The sequence below is a fragment of the Oncorhynchus tshawytscha genome, unplaced genomic scaffold, assembly GCF_018296145.1.
Source record: "Oncorhynchus tshawytscha isolate Ot180627B unplaced genomic scaffold, Otsh_v2.0 Un_contig_16816_pilon_pilon, whole genome shotgun sequence".
NCBI lineage: Eukaryota > Metazoa > Chordata > Actinopteri > Salmoniformes > Salmonidae > Oncorhynchus > Oncorhynchus tshawytscha.
The window spans coordinates 2,903-22,844 of NW_024608046.1; the positions used below are offsets into that span (position 1 = coordinate 2,903).

Here is a 19,942-nt window from a genome sequence, read left to right on the forward strand (position 1 = left end):
GAGAGGCAGGTAGCCTAGTGGTTAGAGAGGCAGGTAGCCTAGTGGTTAGAGAGGCAGGTAGCCTAGTGGTTAGAGAGGCGAGCCGTTGGACTAGTAACCGAAAGTAGCCTAGCCCAGTGGTTGAAAGGTAATCAGGTAAGTGGTTCCCGAGCTGACAAGGTAAAAATCTGTTGTTCTGCCCCTGAACAGTTAACCCACTGTTCCTAGGCCGTCATTGAAAATAAGAATTTGTTCATAACTGACTTGCCTCGTGAAATAAACGTAAAATAAAATCAACAATTTGTGAATTCTGAAAATTGCATTAAGTTCCCAGGAGACCAAGCGTCTCCATTCCTCATAACATGTTCCAGTCACCATACACAAGAATAGGATCCTATCAGGTCAGAAATGTAGAGCGAGGAGGGAAAGATAAAGTGAATTTGGGCTCCCAGTTCTCCTGTCAGCGCATCAGTGTCCAGGGGTCTAAGCATTACGCTGCCATCTAGAGGCAGAAACGATAAAAAGCTTTGTACAAAACCTGTCTCACTCACACACAGGATCCCAATGCACAGCCAGGTCAAAGCAAACCCCCAGCAGTGTGTTTGTGTGAGTGAGTGAGTGATAGATGAGATTCCAACGGTCTAACAGTGAATGTCAGCGTCCCAAACGGTACATTATTCCCCTGATATAGTGCACTACTTTTGACAAGAGCCCTATGGACCCTGGTCAAAAGTAGTGCACTACACCTTACGGAATAGGGTGTCATTTGGGGCGCACCATTAGAGTGCATATCTTTCCCTTCCAGGCACTGACCTGTTGAACGTGTGCAGCAGGTCCAAGACCATCCTGTCAGTGCTGTTGACAAACTTGCACTGCACGGACAGGAAGGAGCCGTCGGCCGAGCACTGAGGGGGAGCGCTCCCCGACGCCGTGGAGAGACGCCTCGACCTCACCTCACAGCTGCCTGGGCCTGAGGGAAAAGGTCAAAGGTTGTTCTGATCAGCTCTAGTCATTTATATATTACTGTGCTGTGTGGATGAGTTGGTAGAGCATGGCACTTGCAACGTCAGGATTTGTGGGTTTGATTCCCGCTGGGGGTCACCCATTAGAAAACGGATGCACATAATACTATAGGTGGTAAATTACATATCAATACACAACACAAGTCATCCTGCTCCTAACTAACTCACACTGAGAGGGCTTTCCGTTCTGCCGGGTCCCGTAGAGCTCCATGCCTTCCAGGTCTACACACCAGCACTGTCCCCGGGCGCTGTCACACTGCACCGCCTGGTACTCCCAGAGGCCTGGCACTGGGGCACCAGGGGGCATCGCCACTCAGCAGGGCCTGCTGTCTGTGGAGCTGGCAGGACGTCAGACCTGTGGGAGGAGGAGGAGGAAGGGGAGGAAAAGGAGGATGAAGATGAGGAAAAGGAGGAGGAGGAGGAGGAAGAGGTCAATGATGATAGACAGCATTTACATAGTGCATCTCAAAAGGTCTTCCAGTGTTACGTGAGGCTGGCTCGGGTTCCCAGGGGGAATTCATCCCATCAGGCACCAATGTGGTGTCACTGTTAAAACAGATATTTCTAGGAAGAGGGGCGTTCTGCTCACAGTACACAGCTGATCCGTTCTGTCTGGATCCAGAGATCTCAGCTCCCTCTGCGTTCACACACCAGCACTCACCACCAGCACCGCTGCACTGGACGTGTCTGGAGCACACAACAGTTAGGAGAGAGCAGGGAACAGCGGTACGCTTCCCAAATGGCACCCTATTCCCGGCATAGTGCACTACGTTTGACAGGAGCCTTAGGCAAGTAGTGCACTGCATAGGGATTGGGAATAGGGTTCCATTTCAGGAAAATTGCTTCTTTACCGTCCTGGCTAGCTTTACCGTCCTGGCTAGCTTTACCGTCCTGGCTAGCTTTACCGTCCTGGCTAGCTTTTACCATCCTGGCTAGCTTTTACCGTCCTGGCTAGCTTTACCGTCCTGGCTAGCTTTACCGTCCTGGCTAGCTTTACCGTCCTGGCTAGCTTTACCGTCCTGGCTAGCTTTTACCGTCCTGGCTAGCTTTTACCGTCCTGGCTTTTACCGTCCTGGATAGCTTTTACCGTCCTGGCTAGCTTTTACCGTCCTGGCTAGCTTTTACCGTCCTGGCTAGCTTTTACCCGTCCTGGCTAGCTTTACCGTCCTGGCTAGCTTTACCCGTCCTGGCTAGCTTTACCGTCCTGGCTAGCTTTACCGTCCTGGCTAGCTTTACCGTCCTGGCTAGCTTACCCATACCCCTGGCTAGCTTTACCCGTCCTGGCTAGCTTTACCCGTCCTGGCTAGCTTTACCATCCAGGCTAGCTTTATCCGTCCTGGCTAGCTTGTGTCATATACAGCACTGTCAGGTATACCTGAATCGCCCGTCCTCTGAGCACTGGGGGACATGGTCTTGTTGCCGGGCAGAACTACCACCACGTAGAGACTCACACTGACTCAGGGTCTCAGACTCCAGTTGATATTCTGAAAACAGCAGCAAATACAATTTAGTTGTTCAAAACTGTGTCCATTTCTTTGTGGGGAATTTAAAGAGGCTGTATTCGGCTTACAGGCATATGGCTCATACACACAGGAAACATAAACACAGCCTGAATGATAGTATAATAAATACACAACATCCTCAAAAGTATGTGGACACCTGCACGTCAAGGACATTAATATGGAGTTGGTCTCCCCCTTTGCTGCTATAACAGCCTCCAGTCTTCTGGGAAGTCTTTCCACTAGATGTTGGAACATTGCTGTGGGGACTTGCATCCATTAAGCCACAAGTGCATCAGTGAGGTTGGGCACTGGATGGTGGGTGATTACGCCTGGCTGGCAGTCGGCTTTCCAATTCATCCCATTCCTGATGGGGTCAGGAACCTGTGCAGGCCAGTCAAGTTCTTCCACACTGAACTCGACAAACCATTTCTATAGGGAACTCGCTTTGTGCACCGATGGCATTGTCATGCTGAAAAACAGGAAAGTGCTTTCCCCAAACTGTTGCCACAAAGTTGGAAACACAGAATCGTGTAGAATGTCATTGTTTTCTGTCGCGTTAAGCTTTCCCCTCACTGAAATTAAAAGGGCCTAGCCTGAACCATGAAAAACAGCCCCAGACCATTATTCATTTTCCACCAAACTTTACAGTTGGCACTATGCTTTTGGGTAGGTAGTGCCAAACCCAGATTTGTCCATTGGACTGCCGGATGGTGAAGCGTGATTCATCACTCCAGAGAACGTGTCTCCACTGCTCCAGAGGGTGAAGCGTGATTCATCACTCCAGAGAACGTGTTTCCACTGCTCCAGAGGGTGAAGCGTGATTCATCACTGCCCGGCCATAAAAACACATTTCACGAAGCTCCCGACGAACAGCAATTGTGCCGACGTTGCTCTCAGAGGCAGTTTGGAACTCGGTAGCGAGTGTGGCAACCGAGGACAGGCGATTTTTACGCGCTTCAGCACTTGGCGGTCCTTTTCTGTGAGCTTGTGTGGCCTACCACTTTGCGTCTGAGCCGTTGTTGCTCCTAGACGTTTCCACTTCACAATAAAAGCACTTACAGTTGACCGGGGCAGCTCTAGCAGGGCAGAAATTATACAAACTGACTTGTTGGAAAGGTGGCATCCTATGACGGTGCCACGTTGAAAGTCACTGAGCTCATCAGTAAGGCCATTCTACTGTCAGTGTTTGTCTATGGAGATTGCATGGCGGTGTGCTAGATTTTATACAGGGTGAAATAGCCGAATCCACTAATTTGAAGGGGTGTCTACATAGTTTGGAATATATAGTGGATATACAAAACACAAATAATGATAAACATTGAAAAAGCATAATCAGAAATAAGTTTAAATTACAGCTGAAAATAACTTTCAAATATTCAAAAACCCAAGATAAACTAGGAGCCCTAAGGTGTTACCTGAAATCTTCCCCTCAGACAGACAGAGGTAACACAGCAGCATGAAGGAGATCTGAACCAGGCTCATCATCTTCCTCAGTCAGTCTGCCCGTTGAACTGTGAGGAGACTGGGACTAAACCCTCTGGATTTATACCATCAGTGTTAACTGCAATGTCATCCTCCCCTAGGTAGTCACCGCACTCAGGATGGAGTGTGTGACACACGTGGTCCTCACTTGCCAAACATGGAACACTCATGTGTGTTTGGAACAATGGAAGTTCTGGAACATTCTAGTGGGAGCAGCCAAGCCTGAGACTCAGAGAGCCATCAGAAGGGAGGAGTTGGTCATGCAAGACTTGACCTGGGATGCAGTAGAAACCTCGAAACCAAATCGGAAGAAAACGGACAGAAACGTCAAGCAGGACTATCTGAATTTGTCCAATAAGAAACTGTTGTTTACGTTGCAAAACATTTTTCTACGGTTTACACTAATAAATACTACCCAGGTGAACATGACTTGCACCTTCGGGATGATGCTCTTTCAAGAGCCAACGGACGACAGGTTTCTGAAGTCTAATGTCATAAAACATGGAAAACAAGGCCAGCAACAGACAACACAAATTAACATTTGAATGTGTAACAGTTTAGCACACACCAACTCTGTAATATATCATTTAAAATAATAAGCGTAAGACGAGATATTTAATATCCAGAATATCTTTTTTTAATGGCATTGTACATGTTGTAAATCACAAAGAACAGGTCTTAAATAAACTCTTAATGTACAGCTGGTATATGTCAATAAAAATCTACTTTCTTTTCTCCCCTACCGACTGGTTCTAAAACACTTTTTATACAGGTTAATAGAAACGCTAAATAAACATAGTCATTTTTCTTCAAGTATATTTTATCCTCTTATGCATTTCTATAGATGTTTCCTCATCTTTACAGTTAGAAAAACTGTACATAAAATGACCCAAAAAACAGCAATCAACACATTGCTTTTTTTTTAATACGCATTTTACATCCAGCTGGCAATTTAGCTTACTGTGGTACAAGTCAAACGTGTCCCCTTAGCCCGAAGATATTGTGGTGTTAGCAGCCATACTGGGGCCGTACTGAAAGCATCAAAAACCCCACAGACAGAGGCTACGTCCACAAATGGCACCCTATTCCCTACACAGTGCGCTACTTTTTGAACAGGCTCCATAGGGCTCAGGGTCAAAAGTAGTGCACTACATAGGGAATAGGGTGCCATTTCGGAGCATACACACAGAGACAAACGTGCCACAGATGTCCCGTGACATCAAGGCCATTTCCGGGGTTGTCATGGAGATATCCTGAAGACACACAGTCGTATGTCTGTCTGTGGATTGGGTATATTATATACACCAGTCAAAATATATATCTTTCCCCATGTTAACATTGTAAACTTGGTGGGTCATACCTTCAGACTTGGCACATAAAGAGAATGAAAGTTAACGATTGTAAAAGGTGGCAATAGATTCCTGAAATGAAATCAGAATGCAGTCGCTAAATGACTGATGTTAGCACTGTTTTTTTAATAACAAATCATCTCACCCTAGTGTGAACTTGAGGGGCAACTCGAAATTTTAAAACATGTCAAACAAGTTTCAGACCACGTTTCCAAAACAGAACAGATTTCTGGCAGGTTAAAGCTTGCTACAATATCATCTAACATTCACCTTGGTGATTTAGTTTCTGCATGAACTCATATCACACAAGCAAGGCTTCCACAGCTCTGCTCCTACTGAGGCAAGAGAGTGATGGGTCGTTTCCCAAATGGCCCCCTATATATTCCCTACATACTGTAGTGTACTACAGTCTAAAGTAGTGCACTATAAACGGAATAGGGTTCTATTTGGGACGGACCCATGACGAGGTGATCTCATAGCATTTTAATAATCTAATTGAATTAAATTGAATTTCAGCTATATCATAGAATGCGTGTGAACAGATTTAATGTACGTGGACAAACCCTCATTTCCTGGTTATGAAAACGTTGTGGACACTTCATAACAGGGAGTCTTAGTTAAAACAACAAACGTCCTGGGCCCTACAAACTAACACTGTGTTAAGCTGGTACTTTTCATCCACAAGTCCCATTTCGTCAACTCAATACTTGTCAGTTACTCCAACTCAAAACACCCTTCTTTCCAATACCAAGAGTCCACTGGACTCAACTCTTTCCTGTTGGTCTCTATACATGTATTCATCCCCCTTGTATTGAGCCAACTGAAGCTTCACTCCCACAGTCTGTCTAGGAGGAGAAGGTATGCTCAGTTTGACAGTTTATGGACCACAGCAGACGGTGTGCTTCGGTGCCAGAGAGAGGATGGGGTTCACCCTGGGTTTGGATAGGACTCTCCTCTGTGAAGTGCTGTGATGACACCAGATGCCTGGTGCTGTTGCCATGCTAACCCAGGCCAGACACGGGCCAGATGCTACCTAGGTCAGGCCAACCCAAACTCACACAGAACACAGGGTGCTCATCTGTTGCACCTTGCTCAGGTCTGTGAGGAGCTGCTTGATGCGGTGTTTGAGCTGAGGCAGTCTGGCCAAGGGGTCCGGAGGCTCCAACTCCCAGTGAAGTCCAGCCAGCTCTCCAACACTGAGGGACGCAGAGAGAGAGAGACGGTTAGGATCTAATAAGGTAAGAACGAGTTCCTCCTTCAATTACAATCGGGTCATTACCTCCCACTGCTTTGGTATTATTAGTGTATAGGATAGGACAGTGTAGTATTAGTGTATAGGATAGGACAGTGTAGTGTATTAGTTTATAGGTATTATAGATAGGACAGTGTAGTATTAGTTTATAGGATAGGACAGTGTATTAGTGTATAGGATAGGACAGTGTAGTATTAGTTTATAGGATAGTACAGTGTATTAGTGTATAGGATAGTATTATTAGTGTATTGGATAGGACAGTGTAGACCATCCCATTTACCATCAAGCTCCTTCTCTAGACCACCCAGAACCCCCATTTACCATCAAGCTCCTTTCTAGACCACCCAGACCATCCCATTTTACATGAAGCTCCTTCTCTAGACCACCCAGACCATCCCATTTACCATGAAGCTCCTTCTCTAGACCACCCAGACCACCCCATTTACCATCAAGCTCCTTCTCTAGACCATCCCATTTACCATCAAGCTCCTTCTCTAGACCATCCCATTTACCATCAAGCTCCTTCTCTAGACCATCCCATTTACCATCAAGCTCCTTCTCTAGACCACCCAGAACACCACATTTACCATCAAGTTCCTTCTCTAGACCACCCAGACCACCACATTTACCATCAAGCTCCTTCTAGACCACCTAGAACCCCCATTTACCAGGATAGACCACCCAGACCCCCATTTACCATCAAGCTCCTTCTCTAGACCACCCAGACCACCCATTTACCATCAAGCTCCTTCTCTAGACCACCCAGACCACCCCATTTACCATCAAGCTCCTTCTCTAGACCACCCAGACCATCCCATTTACCATCAAGCTCCTTCTCTAGACCACCCAGACCACCCCATTTACCATCAAGCTCCTTCTCTAGACCACCCAGACCACCCCATTTACCATCAAGCTCCTTCTCTAGACCACCTAGAACACCCCATTTACCATCAAGCTCCTTCTCTAGACCACCCAGAACACCCCATTTACCATCAAGCTCCTTCTCTAGACCACCCAGAACACCCCATTTACCATCAAGCTCCTTCTCTAGACCACCCAGAACACCCCATTTACCATCAAGCTCCTTCTCTAGACAACCCAGAACACCACATTTACCATCAAGCTCACATTTACCATCAAGCTCCTTCTATATGAGGTCCATCCTGCCTGCCACCTGGTTCTGAACATCTTCTATGTGAGTGAGGAGGTTCATCTGCCACTGGAGACAGTTCCTGGCATGTTCCACTGAGTCTGGTCCCCTCTCATTCAGACAGCCAGACACAGCCAGCACTGAGTCTGGTCCCCTCTCATTCAGATAGCCAGGCATAGCCAGGAGCCAGGCACAGCCAGGGCAGTTGTCTTCTGTTGACAACACACAGCATTAACTCAACCACAAAAATCGAATCAAAATTGATCAACACATTTTACAGTTAATTTTCTTTCAAGGAAAGCCGGTAGCCTAGTGGTTAGAGAGGCGAGACAGCAACCAGTGGGTTGCCAGTTCGAACCCCGGGTCTGACAGGAAAAATCTGTCCCGGAAGTGAGCTGGTGGGGAGGGGTTAAATGTATCAAACCCTAGATACCACAGCTTGCCGTTGTGCACTTAACTCCACGGGCACCCCCTGTTCCTACCTCTCCATGTAGTGTATTGTCTTTAGGAGAGGTTGGGATAAAACTGTTCCTACCTCTCCATGTAGTGTATTGTCTTTAGGAGAGGTTGAGATCTCCTGTTCCTACCTCTCCATGTAGTGTATTGTCTTTAGGAGAGGTTGAGATAAGACAGATAAACAGTCCCCTGTTCCTACCTCTCCATGTAGTGTATTGTCTTTAGGTTCCTACCTCTCCATGAGGTTGAGATAAACAGTCTCCTGTTCCTACCTCTCCATGTAGTGTATTGTCTTTAGGAGAGGTTGAGATAAACAGTCCCCTGTTCCTACCTCTCCATGTAGTGTATTGTCTTTAGGAGAGGTTGAGATAACATTCCCCTGTTCCTACCTCTCCATGTAGTGTATTGTCTTTAGGAGAGGTTGAGATAAACAGTCCCCTGTTCCTACCTCTCCATGTAGTGTATTGTCTTTAGGAGAGGTTGAGATAAACAGTCCCCTGTTCCTACCTCTCCATGTAGTGTATTGTCTTAAGGAGAGGTTGAGATAAACAGTCCCCTGTTCCTACCTCTCCATGTAGTGTATTGTCTTAAGGAGAGGTTGAGATAAACAGTCCCCTGTTCCTACCTCTCCATGTAGTGTATTGTCTTAAGGAGAGGTTGAGATAAACAGTCCCCTGTTCCTACCTCTCCATGTAGTGTATTGTCTTAAGGAGAGGTTGAGATAAACAGTCCCCTGTTCCTACCTCTCCATGTAGTGTATTGTCTTTAGGAGAGGTTGAGATAAACAGTCTCCTGTTCCTACCTCTCCATGTAGTGTATTGTCTTTAGGAGAGGTTGAGATAAACAGTCCCCTGTTCCTACCTCTCCATGTAGTGTATTGTCTTTAGGAGAGGTTGAGATAACATTCCCCTGTTCCTACCTCTCCATGTAGTGTATTGTCTTTAGGAGAGGTTGAGATAAACAGTCCCCTGTTCCTACCTCTCCATGTAGTGTATTGTCTTTAGGAGAGGTTGGGATAAACAGTCCCCTGTTCCTACCTCTCCATGTAGTGTATTGTCTTTAGGAGAGGTTGAGATAACATTCCCCTGTTCCTACCTCTCCATGTAGTGTATTGTCTTTAGGAGAGGTTGGGATGAAGTTACATCCGAGTTGGACCTGATGTACAACTGATGAATAAAGTGATCGCCTTAAAAACAAACAAGAGACAATGAAGATCAACAACACCTTTCTTACTTCCTGTTCCTTGGCTGTGAAGTGGGTGGAGTGGGAGGCGGGGTTAGTATTAGCCACCACCAGGTCCGCCCCCACCCCTCCTCCCTCCTGGCTGTTAGAGCCGTGGGGGTCTGCAGGGGGCCAGTGTTCCAGCTGTCCGGGGCTGGGGGGTTTCTGGTAGCTGTAGAGCAGAGTGATTACAAAGACAACGGTCAATAAAATACATTATGAACACACTGTAAACTAGTGACAGGCACCAATATGGCTAATTCAACACAACATGGATAATGTTTGATTCCATACCAGTGCCCATCGCTACTAAAATCAGGTATTACTCAGCTGAACGTGTACCTGTGTTCGCTGGTGATGTAAGTGTCTGTCTTGGAGGAGTTCTGGTTGTTCAGAGAGTTGTCTGTCAAGTGGATGCAGTCAGGGAGACCGCCCATGGGCTGGTCCTCGTCAGAGTTCACCCATGACCGAGCCCAGAAGTGCAAATTGGGATTGTGTTTGTTCCTATAGGTGGACAAGGAAGTAATGGTTCATTTTGACTCCAAATGATCATGGATTCGTTTTAAATAGCACCCTATTCCCTTTATAGTGCACTAGATTTGACCAGAACCCTATGGGACCCTATTCCCTTTATAGTGCACTAGATTTGACTAGAGCCCTATGGCACCCTATTCCCTTTATAGTGCACTAGATTTGACCAGAACCCTATGGCACCCTATTCCCTTTATAGTGCACTAGATTTGACCAGAACCCTATGGCACCCTATTCCCTTTATAGTGCACTAGATTTGACCAGAACCCTATGGCACCCTATTCCCTTTATAGTGCACTAGATTTGACCAGAACCCTATGGCACCCTATTCCCTTTATAGTGCACTAGATTTGACCAGAGCCCTATGGCACCCTATTCCCTTTATAGTGCACTAGATTTGACCAGAACCCTATCGCACCCTATTCTCTTTATAGTGCACTAGATTTGACCAGAAACCTATGGCACCCTATTCTCTTTATAGTGCACTAGATTTGACCAGAACCCTATGGCACCCTATTCCCTTTATAGTGCACTAGATTTGACCAGAACCCTATGGCACCCTATTCCCTTTACAGTGCACTAGATTTGACCAGAACCCTATGGCACCCTATTCCCTTTATAGTGCACTAGATTTGACCAGAACCCTATGGCACCCTATTCCCTTTATAGTGCACTAGATTTGACCAGAACCCTATGGCACCCTATTCCCTTTATAGTGCACTAGATTTGACCAGAACCCAGTAGTACAGACAATGAGTTCCACAGTTCTCTTCAGTGTGATGAAAACGTTGCCCTACGTGTTGACAGGGGACCTACTGTAGTATGTCCATCTTCAGCTGTAGTCCGTGAAGGACGTTGTTGACACTGAACACGTCTGCTAACAGCTGATGGGTCGACACGCTGGTCTTACAGTTCTGCTTTGTAGTTCTCAGAGAGGAAGGACAAGCCGTACATCTGACCCTTGTTCAACCAGTCTTTGTCATGGAGATATTTGGCACTCCACCTTTGACCTAAACAACAAAAACAAATGGACATGTCAGGAAAACAACCAACATGTTGATGATGATGATGATGATAATAATAATAATAATAATAACAATAATAATAATAATAATGTAGGAATATCTTGGTCTTGTTTGTAAATTGTATAGGGTAGGTCCTAGCCGGAGTGCCAGTCTTGTTTGTAAATTGTATAGGGTAGGTAGAAGTTGCCTAGCCTGAGTGCCAGTGTTGTTTGTAAATTGTATAGGGTAGGTAGAAGTTGCCTAGCCTGAGTGCCAGTCTGTTTGTGTTATCATACCAACTCCTTGTCACTCATGGTCATGTTTGGCTTGACAATGACATCAACGGAGCTGTCAAGAGCACAAACAGATCTGGGACCAGGCGAGAGAAGGAGACAACAGATCTGAGACCAGGCGATAGGAGACAACAGATCTGAGACCAGGCGAGAGAAGGAGACACCAGATCTGAGACCAGGCTAAAGTTGCCTCTAACCACCGACACAGGGTGAGATAATCTTTCATCCCCTAATGGTTTAGGTTGGGAGTAATCTGATCCTAGATCTGTGGTTAGGGGAGTGTAGGGTATGATGTTACCTGGAGGGTCTCTGCAGATGTAACATATGTACTGGTCCGGGATGCTATCCTCCAGAAGTCCCATACACACACTGTGCTGCCAGCACATACACTCCTCACACTGAAACACAGAAGAGAGACAGACTGAATGTGTGTGTGTTTAGGTGGAAACAAATACTATCTGAACCCAGGTCTGAAACATATATAATACATTTTATTTATTTAACTAGACAAGTCAGTTAGGAACAAATTCTTATTTACAAATGACAGCCTACCCCGTCCAAACCCGGACGAGCACTGCCCTATGGGACTCCCAATCATGGCCGGTTGTGATACAGCCTGGATTCCAACCAGGGTGTCTGTAGTGACGCCTCTAGTACTGAGATGCTGTGCCTTAGACCGCTGCGCCACTCGGGAGCCCACATGACAACAGACATGTTTATGCCCCATTGTTATGTCTGAGGGATAGTTGGAAAATTCCGGAAACTCCCCCAAATTCCTGAAACACTCCCCAAATCCCCCCACCCCCGGCCAAACGCTCCACTAACCCAGACAACGCTGGGCCAATTGTGCGCCGCCCTATGGGACTCCCGACCACGGCCGGTTGTGGTACAGCCCGGGATCGAACCAGGGTCAGTAGTGACGCCTCTAGCACTGCAATGTAGCACCTTAGACCACCGCGCCACTCAGGAGGCCCATATTAGAGGCCTGAAGGGAACGCCCTGGCGGAGCTTGTGGCAGATTTGTACTTTGTACATGTATTTGTTGTAAACTCCCCAGTTAACTGATACTAAAGAGTGATTCATTTAATATTAACTTCAGGTGTCCTTGGTGTTGAATTTACACCACAAGTGACTGGAATGTTCCAACCCCACCTCAGACAGAACCACCCCACCTCAGGCAGAACCACCCCACCTCAGACAGAACCATCCCACCTCAGGCAGAACCACCCCACCTCAGGCAGAACCACCCCACCTCAGGCAGAACCACCCCACCTTCAGACAGAACCACCCCACCTTCAGACAGAACCACCCCACCTTCAGACAGAACCACCCCACCTTCAGACAGAACCACCCCACCTTCAGACAGAACCACCCCACCTTCAGACAGAACCACCCCACCTTCAGACAGAACCACCCCACCTCAGACAGAACCACCCCACCTCAGACAGAACCACCCCACCTCAGACAGAACCACCCCACCTCAGACAGAACCACCCCACCTCAGAGAGAACCACCCCACCTCAGACAGAACCACCCCACCTTCAGACAGAACCACCCCACCTCAGACAGAACACTAGTCTGAGGGCTCCAGTCAGTCCAGTACCTGAATCATGAATCCATTCTCCTCGTCCATCTCACAGATACAGCGGACGATCTCCTGGGTACCATCCTCATCCTCCTCCTGGAAGTCCTCCATGTTTAGAGAGTCAAAGTCCTGGTCGGAGGGTTCAAAACAAACCCCCTTAGTCACATCTATACATTTCCTAAGCTATAACACACAATCTATTACATAGAGGAGGATCCTAAAGGACCATGGAGTCCAGTCTGCTTCCTGTTTTCTATGTTTCCAGAAACAAATGGTAGTATGGTGACAACCCTACCTGGTTGTACTCATCTCCACTAAACAGCAGGCTCTCTGTGGTCGAGTCCTCCAGGAACTCTATGTCTGACAGGTCTGGAGAGGGAGAGAGGGGGGATAGGGAGAGAGGGAGGAGGGGGAAAGAGGGAGAGAGAGGGGGAGACAGGAGAGAGGGGGAGATAGGGGGAGATAGGAGAGAGAGAAAGGGGGAAGTGGGAGAGAGAGAGAGAGGGAGAGAAAGGGGGGAGGAGAGAGGGGGAGATAGGGAGAGAGGGGAGGTAGGGAGAGAGGGAGAGAGAGGGGAGGGGAGATAGGGAGAGGGGGGAGGGAGAGAGAAAGGGGGAAGTGGGAGAGAGAGAGAGCGAGAGGGAGAGAAAGGGGGAGGGAGAGAGGGGGAGATAGGGAGAGAGAGGGAGATAGGGAGAGAGGGGGAGGTAGGGAGAGAGGGAGAGAGAGGGAGGGGGAGATAGGGAGAGAGGGGAGGTAGGGAGAGAGGGGGAGGGAGAGAGGGGGAGATAGGGAGAGAGAGGGGAGGGGGAGATAGGGAGAGAGGGGGAGGTAGGGAGAGAGGGAGAGAGAGGGAGGGGGAGATAGGGAGAGAGGGGGAGGTAGGGAGAGAGGGGAGGTAGGGAGAGAGGGGGAGGGAGAGAGAGGGGGGGAGGGAGAGATAGGGGAGGGGAGATAGGGAGAGGGGGAGGTAGGGAGAGAGGGAGGTAGGGAGAGAGGGAGGTAGGGAGAGAGGGAGGTAGGGAGAGAGGTAGGGAGAGAGGTAGGGAGAGAGGGAGGTAGGGAGAGGGAGGTAGGGAGAGAGGGAGGTAGGGAGAGAGGGAGGTAGGGAGAGAGGGAGGTAGGGAGAGAGGGAGGTAGGGAGGTAGGGAGAGAGGGAGGTAGGGAGAGAGGGGGAGGGAGAGAGGGCGGTAGGGAGAGAGGGGGAGGGAGAGAGGGAGGTAGGGAGAGAGGGGGAGGTAGGGAGAGAGGGGGAGGTAGGGAGGTAGGGAGAGAGGGGAGGGGGAGGTAGGGAGAGGGGGAGGGAGGTAGGGAGGTAGGGAGAGAGGGGAGAGGGAGGAGGGAGGTAGGGAGGTAGGGAGAGAGGGAGAGGGAGAGGTAGGGAGAGAGAGGGGGAGAGGGGGAGAGAGGGAAAGAGGGGGAGAGAGGGGAGGGGGAGATAGGGGAGAGGGGGAGGTAGGGAGAGAGGGAGGTAGGGAGAGAGGGAGAGAGGGAGGTAGGGAGAGAGGGAGGTAGGGAGAGAGGGAGGTAGGGAGAGAGGGAGGTAGGGAGAGAGGGAGGTAGGGAGAGAGGGAGGTAGGGAGAGAGGGAGGTAGGGAGAGAGGGGGAGGGAGAGAGGGGGAGGGAGAGAGGGGGAGGGAGAGAGGGAGGTAGGGAGAGAGGGGGAGGGAGAGAGGGAGGTAGGGAGAGAGGGGGAGGGAGAGAGGGAGGTAGGGAGAGAGGGGGAGGTAGGGAGAGAGGGGGAGGTAGGGAGGTAGGGAGAGAGGAGAGGGGGAGGTAGGGAGGTAGGGGAGAGGGGAGGGGGAGGTAGGGAGAGAGGGGGAGGGAGGTAGGGAGGTAGGGAGAGAGGGGAGAGGGAGAGGTAGGGAGAGAGGGGGAGAGGGGGGAGAGAGGGAAAGAGGGGGAGAGGGGGAGAGAGGGAGAGAGGGAGATATATGTGAGTTGATCCATTTGAACAGCACATTCATGTAGAGATGAGATGTGATCGGTTGATATACACATGTATTGATACGCGTTCATTCCATAGAAAAGATGCCCTGTCAGGCGATTCCCACTCACTCTCTCCGGTCAGGTCCACAGAGAGGATGGCGCGGGGTACTGGTAATGTTTGGTGGTGGAGCAGGAGGAAGAGGAGGAGCGGTGAAGAGCAGACGCCGTAGATCGCTCCAGGAAGGACAGGGACATGTCATCGTAGTCAGAATAACCTGCAGGTGAGAAAACACAGAATGTGTTTTTATGATGTATTGACGATGTGCTACTTCTTACATCTGTTTATCTTTCACGTCGGTATTTATTGGTGTTGTGTGTATTGGCTGGGGCAATTAAACTCCCCTCTTTGAGGATTGATTAAGTACTATCTTATGTCTCGTCTTAAATATACGTTTACAATAAGCTACAGAAATGGACTGGTCATTCGCTGACAACATACTGCACACAACAGCAGGAGCCCTCGGAGAAACATTAAGATACAGCACCTGAACTAAACGTACAGTGCTGCTTAGATTTCCTCTTTTTTTCTTCTTCTTCTTCTGTTTCATTTTGAAGTGTTCCTTCTCTTTCCTGTCCCTCCGCTCTTTGTCCTTCTTTTTCCTAAAAACCCCCCCCCCCAAAAAAACAGAACATCTATTTAAATCACCAACTGATTTGCTCGGAACAACAGAGGAATGTTATTTATTACAACTGCTAAGAAGAGAACTATAGAACACAATCTCACCGATCACCTGGGATTTCTCCTCCAGTTTTACCTTCTTCTCATTCTTTATTAACCCTGTAGAAGGAGTCATGTAATTCAATCACAGGTCTCTGCAGCGAACTGGGTTGATTTAATGTGTGACCCAAACGGTACCCTATTCCCTATATAGTGCACTACTTTAGATTGTTTCTTTTCTTTTCCCCTCTGTCATATTTCATGTCTTTTTCTTCTCATCTATATCACTTCCTCATTGTGTGTTGTTGGGAAAGAGCTGGCCAGTGAAGCATGTCACTGGGCTGTTTTACACCTGCTGCATCCTGCCCTGCCACTAACCTGGCTCCAGACCTTACATCCCCACTACCCTGCCACTAACCTGGCTCCAGGCCTCACAGCCCCTCAGGAAGGCCCACTGCCCTGCCACTAACCTGGCTCCAGACCTCACAGCCCTGCCACTAACCTGGCTCCAGACCTCACAGCCCCTCAGGAAGGCCCACTGCCCTGCCACTAACCTGGCTCCAGATCTCACAGCCCCACTGCCCTGCCACTAACCTGGCTCCAGATCTCACAGCCCCACTGCCCTGCCACTAACCTGGCTCCAGATCTCACAGCCCCACTGCCCTGCCACTAACCTGGCTCCAGACCTTACAGCCCTGCCACTAACCTGGCTCCAGATCTCACAGCCCCACTGCCCTGCCACTAACCTGGCTCCAGATCTCACAGCCCCACTGCCCTGCCACTAACCTGGCTCCAGATCTCACAGCCCCACTGCCCTGCCACTAACCTGGCTCCAGACCTCACAGCCCTGCCACTAACCTGGCTCCAGATCTCACAGCCCTGCCACTAACCTGGCTCCAGATCTCACAGCCCTGCCACTAACCTGGCTCCAGATCTCACAGCCCTGCCACTAACCTGGCTCCAGATCTCACAGCCCTGCCACTAACCTGGCTCCAGACCTCACAGCCCTGCCACTAACCTGGCTCCAGACCTCACAGCCCCACTACCCTGCCACTAACCTGGCTCCAGATCTCACAGCCCTGCCACTAACCTGGCTCCAGATCTCACAGCCCTGCCACTAACCTGGCTCCAGATCTCACAGCCCTGCCACTAACCTGGCTCCAGATCTCACAGCCCTGCCACTAACCTGGCTCCAGATCTCACAGCCCTGCCACTAACCTGGCTCCAGATCTCACAGCCCCACTACCCTGCCACTAACCTGGCTCCAGATCTCACAGCCCCACTACCCTGCCACTAACCTGGCTCCAGATCTCACAGCCCTGCCACTAACCTGGCTCCAGACCTCACAGCCCTGCCACTAACCTGGCTCCAGACCTCACAGCCCTGCCACTAACCTGGCTCCAGACCTTACAGCCCCACTACCCTGCCACTAACCTGGCTCCAGACCTCACAGCCCCACTGCCCTGCCACTAACCTGGCTCCAGATCTCACAGCCCTGCCACTAACCTGGCTCCAGACCTCACAGCCCTGCCACTAACCTGGCTCCAGATCTCACAGCCCTGCCACTAACCTGGCTCCAGACCTCACAGCCCTGCCACTAACCTGGCTCCAGATCTCACAGCCCCACTACCCTGCCACTAACCTGGCTCCAGACCTTACAGCCCCACTACCCTGCCACTAACCTGGCTCCAGACCTCACAGCCCTGCCACTAACCTGGCTCCAGATCTCACAGCCCTGCCACTAACCTGGCTCCAGATCTCACAGCCCTGCCACTAACCTGGCTCCAGACCTCACAGCCCTGCCACTAACCTGGCTCCAGACCTTACAGCCCCACTACCCTGCCACTAACCTGGCTCCAGACCTCACAGCCCTGCCACTAACCTGGCTCCAGATCTCACAGCCCTACCACTAACCTGGCTCCAGATCTCACAGCCCTGCCACTAACCTGGCTCCAGATCTCACAGCCCCACTACCCTGCCACTAACCTGGCTCCAGACCTTACAGCCCCACTACCCTGCCACTAACCTGGCTCCAGACCTCACAGCCCTGCCACTAACCTGGCTCCAGATCTCACAGCCCTGCCACTAACCTGGCTCCAGATCTCACAGCCCTGCCACTAACCTGGCTCCAGATCTCACAGCCCTGCCACTAACCTGGCTCCAGACCTCACAGCCCTGCCACTAACCTGGCTCCAGACCTCACAGCCCTGCCACTAACCTGGCTCCAGACCTTACATCCCCACTACCCTGCCACTAACCTGGCTCCAGACCTCATAGCCCCTCAGGAAGGCCCACTGCCCTGTCACTAACCTGGCTCCAGGCCTCACAGCCCCTCAGGAAGGCCCACTGCCCTGCCACTAACCTGGCTCCAGACCTCACAGCCCCTCAGGAAAGCCCACTGCCCTGCCACTAACCTGGCCCCAGACCTCACAGCCCCACTACCCTGCCACTAACCTGGCTCCAGACCTCACAGCCCCACTGCCCTGCCACTAACCTTGCTCCAGACCATACATCCCCACTGTCCTGCCACTAACCTGGCTCCAGGTGCTTGTCCTTATCGATCACCTTCTTCAGAATCTTGTCGTGGAGGGACTCGAAGCTCTTCTCCTGAGGCGGCGGAGGGAGAGACAGCTCTGTGCTGTCAGAACTCATGGAAGCAGAGGAGCGCTTCTTCCTGTTCAACCTGGGAGGTTTCAGACAGCTCCCCAGTCCAGTACAGTCCAGTTGGAACATATAGCCCGGAGGGTACAGTGCTGGAGGACAGAGGAGACAGTATAAAACATATGGCCCTGAGGGGACAGAGGAGACAGTATAAAACATATGGCCCTGAGGGGACAGAGGAGACAGTATAAAACATATGGCCCGGAGGGGACAGAGGAGACAGTATAAAACATATGGGGACAGAGGAGACAGTATAAAACATATGGCCCTGAGGGTACAGAGGAGACAGGATAAAACATATGACCCTGAGGGGACAGAGGAGACAGTATAAAACATATGGCCCTGAGGAGACAGTATAAAACATATGGCCCTGAGGAGACAGAGGAGACAGTATAAAACATATGGCCCTGAGGGGACAGGGAGACAGTATAAAACATATGGCCCGGAGGGGACAGTATAAAACATATGGCCCTGAGGGGACAGAGGAGACAGTATAAAACATATGGCCCTGAGGGGACAGAGGAGACAGTATAAAACATATGACCCTGAGGGGACAGAGGAGACAGTATAAAACATATGGCCCTGAGGAGACAGAGGAGACAGTATAAAACATATGGCCTTGAGGGGACAGAGGAGACAGTATAAAACATATGGCCTTGAGGGGACAGAGGAGACAGTATAAAACATATGGCCCTGAGGAGACAGAGGAGACAGTATAAAACATATGGCCCTGAGGGGACAGAGGAGAAAGTATAAAACATATGGCCCTGAGGGGACAGGGGAGACAGTATAAAACATATGGCCCGGAGGGGACAGTATAAAACATATGGCCCTGAGGGGACAGAGGAGGCAGTATAAAACATATGGCCCTGAGGGGACAGGGGAGACAGTATAAAACATATGGCCCGGAGGGGACAGAGGAGACAGTATAAAACATATGGGGACAGAGGAGGCAGTATAAAACATATGACCCTGAGGGGACAGAGGAGACAGTATAAAACATATGGCCCTGAGGAGACAGAGGAGACAGTATAAAACATATGGCCCTGAGGGGACAGGGGAGACAGTATAAAACACATGGCCCGGAGGGGACAGAGGAGACAGCATAAAACATATGGGGACAGAGGAGCCAGTATAAAACATATGGCCCTGAGGGGACAGAGGAGACAGTATGAAACCTATGGCCCTGAGGAGACAGTATAAAACATATGGCCCTGAGGGGACAGAGGAGACAGTATAAAACATATGGCCCTGAGGGGACAGGGGAGACAGTATAAAACATATGGCCCTGAGGGGACAGAGGAGCCAGTATAAAACATATGGCCCTGAGGGGACAGAGGAGACAGTATGAAACCTATGGCCCTGAGGAGACAGTATAAAACATATGGCCCTGAGGGGACAGAGGAGACAGTATAAAACATATGGCCCTGAGGGGACAGGGGAGACAGTATAAAACATATGGCCCTGAGGGGACAGAGGAGCCAGTATAAAACATATGGCCCTGAGGGGACAGAGGAGACAGTATAAAACATATGGCCCTGAGGGGACAGGGGAGACAGTATAAAACATATGGCCCGGAGGGGACAGTATAAAACATATGGCCCTGAGTGGACAGAGGAGACAGTATAAAACATATGGCCCTGAGGGGACAGGGGAGAAAGTATAAAACATATGGCCCGGAGGGGACAGAGGAGACAGCATGAAACATATGGGGACAGAGGAGACAGTATAAAACATATGGCCCTGAGGGGACAGAGGAGACAGTATGAAACCTATGGCCCTGAGGAGACAGAGGAGACAGTATAAAA

General features: G+C 49.8%; 2 protein-coding genes across 2 annotated transcripts in view; both read right to left on the reverse strand.

Annotated features, from left to right (window-relative positions):
• Positions 1–885: 885 nt before the first annotated feature.
• On the reverse strand, positions 886–4,045 carry LOC121843240 (thyroglobulin-like). Its single transcript, XM_042312812.1, has 5 exons — positions 3,919–4,045; positions 2,377–2,485; positions 1,591–1,688; positions 1,170–1,356; positions 886–949 (listed from the first exon to the last, which is right to left on the reverse strand). The coding sequence occupies exons 1-4, from the start codon at positions 3,986–3,988 to the stop codon at positions 1,253–1,255; spliced, it is 381 nt and encodes a 126-aa protein (XP_042168746.1). The 5' UTR covers positions 3,989–4,045; the 3' UTR covers positions 886–949; positions 1,170–1,252.
• Positions 4,046–7,706: 3,661 nt separating this feature from the next.
• Positions 7,707–19,942, reverse strand: part of LOC121843239 (PHD finger protein 20-like protein 1) — a 30,888-nt gene continuing 18,652 nt past the window's right edge. The window contains 14 exon segments of the mRNA XM_042312808.1: positions 7,707–7,948; positions 9,417–9,585; positions 9,756–9,917; positions 10,761–10,862; positions 10,864–10,954; positions 11,540–11,639; positions 12,845–12,955; positions 13,122–13,195; positions 14,885–14,917; positions 14,920–15,030; positions 15,316–15,342; positions 15,345–15,415; positions 15,530–15,593; positions 18,008–18,226. Of these exon segments, the coding sequence (XP_042168742.1) occupies positions 7,898–7,948; positions 9,417–9,585; positions 9,756–9,917; positions 10,761–10,862; positions 10,864–10,954; positions 11,540–11,639; positions 12,845–12,955; positions 13,122–13,195; positions 14,885–14,917; positions 14,920–15,030; positions 15,316–15,342; positions 15,345–15,415; positions 15,530–15,593; positions 18,008–18,226 (1,385 nt within the window). The 3' untranslated portion in view covers positions 7,707–7,897.